Source organism: Hippopotamus amphibius, chromosome 8 (assembly GCF_030028045.1).
Source record: "Hippopotamus amphibius kiboko isolate mHipAmp2 chromosome 8, mHipAmp2.hap2, whole genome shotgun sequence".
NCBI lineage: Eukaryota > Metazoa > Chordata > Mammalia > Artiodactyla > Hippopotamidae > Hippopotamus > Hippopotamus amphibius.
Genome location: NC_080193.1, coordinates 12,997,341 through 13,000,156, shown reverse-complemented (window position 1 = coordinate 13,000,156; position 2,816 = coordinate 12,997,341). Strand labels below are relative to the sequence as shown.

The 2,816-nt window shown below is 40.9% G+C and overlaps 1 protein-coding gene across 1 annotated transcript; it reads right to left on the bottom strand.

The window, feature by feature from the left end:
• Positions 1–855: 855 nt before the first annotated feature.
• LOC130859487 (10 kDa heat shock protein, mitochondrial-like) lies at positions 856–1,164 on the bottom strand. The gene has a single exon (XM_057746935.1). It carries the CDS (start codon positions 1,162–1,164, stop codon positions 856–858), a length of 309 nt encoding a protein of 102 aa, XP_057602918.1.
• Between the last annotated feature and the right edge of the window lie 1,652 nt (positions 1,165–2,816).

Genomic DNA, 2,816 nt, shown 5'->3' with positions numbered 1-2,816 from the left:
GCTGCCTTTGGGTCATACAATAAAAATGGATGTTCTGAGGCCTCCCTGGGCCCACAGCCCGATGGCAGACTGCCCACTGGACCCCAAAACTGTTTTTCTGTTCTTTGATGGGTAAGAAGAGGATAAACATGTCCAGGGACTTAAAAAAACTCATCCACCCTAGCAGATTCTCCCAGAGAGGTACAGTTCTTTGCCTGTCAAGCTAGGATATTAAATTAAGCAATTTTCATCAGATAACACATCTTCTGGTTCATGTAAACGTCCCACAAATCGCTGAGCTCGTAACTCAGCCCGATTGAAAGTGAGCCACTAATCCACTTCCCTTTGTAGATGGGCTTGTGAGCTAGCTGGGGGCTTGTCCCTTGACCAAGAGCCTTGTGACAGCCATGCTAAGTCCCCCTCCCCCCTTCTCTGTCCGGCTAGGCATCCAGTCCCCCTGGCCTCAGCCCACGTGACCACAAGAGTCCTACTCCCTAACATCGTAGAGGAGGAAGTGCCAGTGCCCAGTGCAGGACACGCTCGAAGTCATGATGTGAATGACCTCTTCCGTGATGTCCTCCACCTCCCTTCTTACAGTCTTCTTAAGGTCAAGTCCGAGGGCCTGATCCTCACTCCTACTCCAGCCCCTCAAATGTAGGCATGATGGTGGAAATGAAAATGGGGTGTGTGTGTGTGTGTCTGAAGGAGAAATGGATTCCCTGGTTTTGTTTTTTTGGTTTTTGAGGGTTTTTTTTTAGTTTGGATATCATTAGTTCATTATAAAATGAAACATGGAAATTATTTACATGATGAAAGATTTCAGATCTTCAGTGGAATGGGCAGCTTCACATGATGCCATCTCAATAGTGACATATTTCAGTCAACATATTTTCCAAGAATGTCACCATCTCTAAATAAGAAATAATCCTTGTCACCTAGAACTGCTTTGGTGCCTCCATGTTCTGGGAGAAGAACTTCATCCCCAACTTTCACGCTAACTGGTTGAATCTCTCCACACGTTCCTTTGGAGCCTGATCCAACAGCTGCTACCTTTGCTTGCAACACTTTTCCTTGTGATTTTTCGGGAAGCGTAATGCCTCCTTTGGTTACCGTTTCGGCTGCACTTCTTTCAACTAATACTCGGTCAAAGAGGAGAGGAAACTTTCTAAATGCCGGTCCTGCCATGACTCTGCCTGCCAAAGTTCATACTCTGTTCTCATGCTGTGCAGCTTCTGCACGGAGAGCGCATTCCCTGGTTTTGTCTCTCTCCTTCTTTCTGAGTGTACAGGCAAGAATGGGACAGTGGGAGCCCTCCGATATGATGGGGGCACAAACATGTCCTGAAAGGTTCACTTGTGCCCAAAGTGGTCAGATTCACCTAAACCCACCAACTGCCCTATTTGCCACATCTATGCCCCCACCTTGGCATGCATCACTGTGCCCAGTACAGAGTAGGTGGTCCACAAGGATTGTTGATTGAATGAATGGACAAGAGGTTAAGAGCCTTAATGGCAAAAGAAATCCAGCTTTCCCAGGTGGAGCTACATACTCACCTGATTAAACCCAGCCTCTGCCCGCCTTTGTGATGGAAAAAAATGGGAAGGAATCAAAATCAATCTGAACGCCCGCCTGGGGGTCATCTTCCCAGACCAGTTGGCATGTGCCTACCCCCATAGGGTCACGAGGTAAGAAATTTGAATTTTAAATAACCAACACTTTTCTTAGTGTAAGCGCATCCCAAATATTGCATGGGACATACTCATCTAAAAATATTTTTTGAAAACCATATATACATATTATATATATATGATATCTATTTTGGCTACTAAATAAACCTTTACAATGACGTAAAAGCATGATGTGAATGTCTTTCTTCTGTTATGATCACTCCATTATATTGTTACTAAAATATTTGTAATCACATAGCCAATTTCTATGGATTTTATTAGTCTTTTGTTGCTCCAATGCAACATTAATAAACTTTTTACAAGTGCAACAAAAATTCATTGATCTAAAATTCAATTTTGCTAAATCTGGTAACCGTATCCTCAATCTGGAAAGACTATGAGCTGATCTTTAAAAAATCTCTAGCTCCCTCATCTCCCTCTTCTCAAATCACAATTAATGCTTGGTGACACTATAATTCCATAGCATAGTTAATTTAACCTGGCATGCAGATATGGTTTCCCCTCCCTGCTAGATGAAACTGTAAATTATAAATTGCAAAATCAAATTTTTCCCCTAAACTTATGCTTACTGTAGAAAATCTAAAACCATGAAGAAAAATGTGAAGTAAGTCATAATTCAACTATCTAGGGATAATCTTAATTAATCCATATTGCCTTATTTTTTTCTCTGTGAACACTTTTTTTTGCATAACTGAGAAAAAAACCCCGTAATTTTGTACTATGATTTTTGACTTAGCATTATACCACAGGTATTTTCTATGTCATTAAAAACTCTGACATTGCCTTTTTAAATGATTGAATTATCATTCATCCATTGTATGGATGTACATGGGGTTTTAAATTTTTTTGTAATATAAGTGGCCCAGAGATGAACATTTTTATACATAAAGTTGCTTTCAGATTTCAGATTATTTTCTTAGAACGGGTTCAGATGTATTAACCTTGAACAATAAAATAGGTAGTTATTTTTACCAGCAAAATGGATTTATTCGGGAGCAGGAAACAATTGCCATTTGGGACATGCACCTGTGGAGAACCACATACAAACTTGATTCTCCAAGGAGAGGAAACTTTTATAGAGGCGAAGGGTAAATTGGGAGGGGCTGTTATAAACACAGAATCCATTGAAAGAAACTGGGAGTTTGAAGT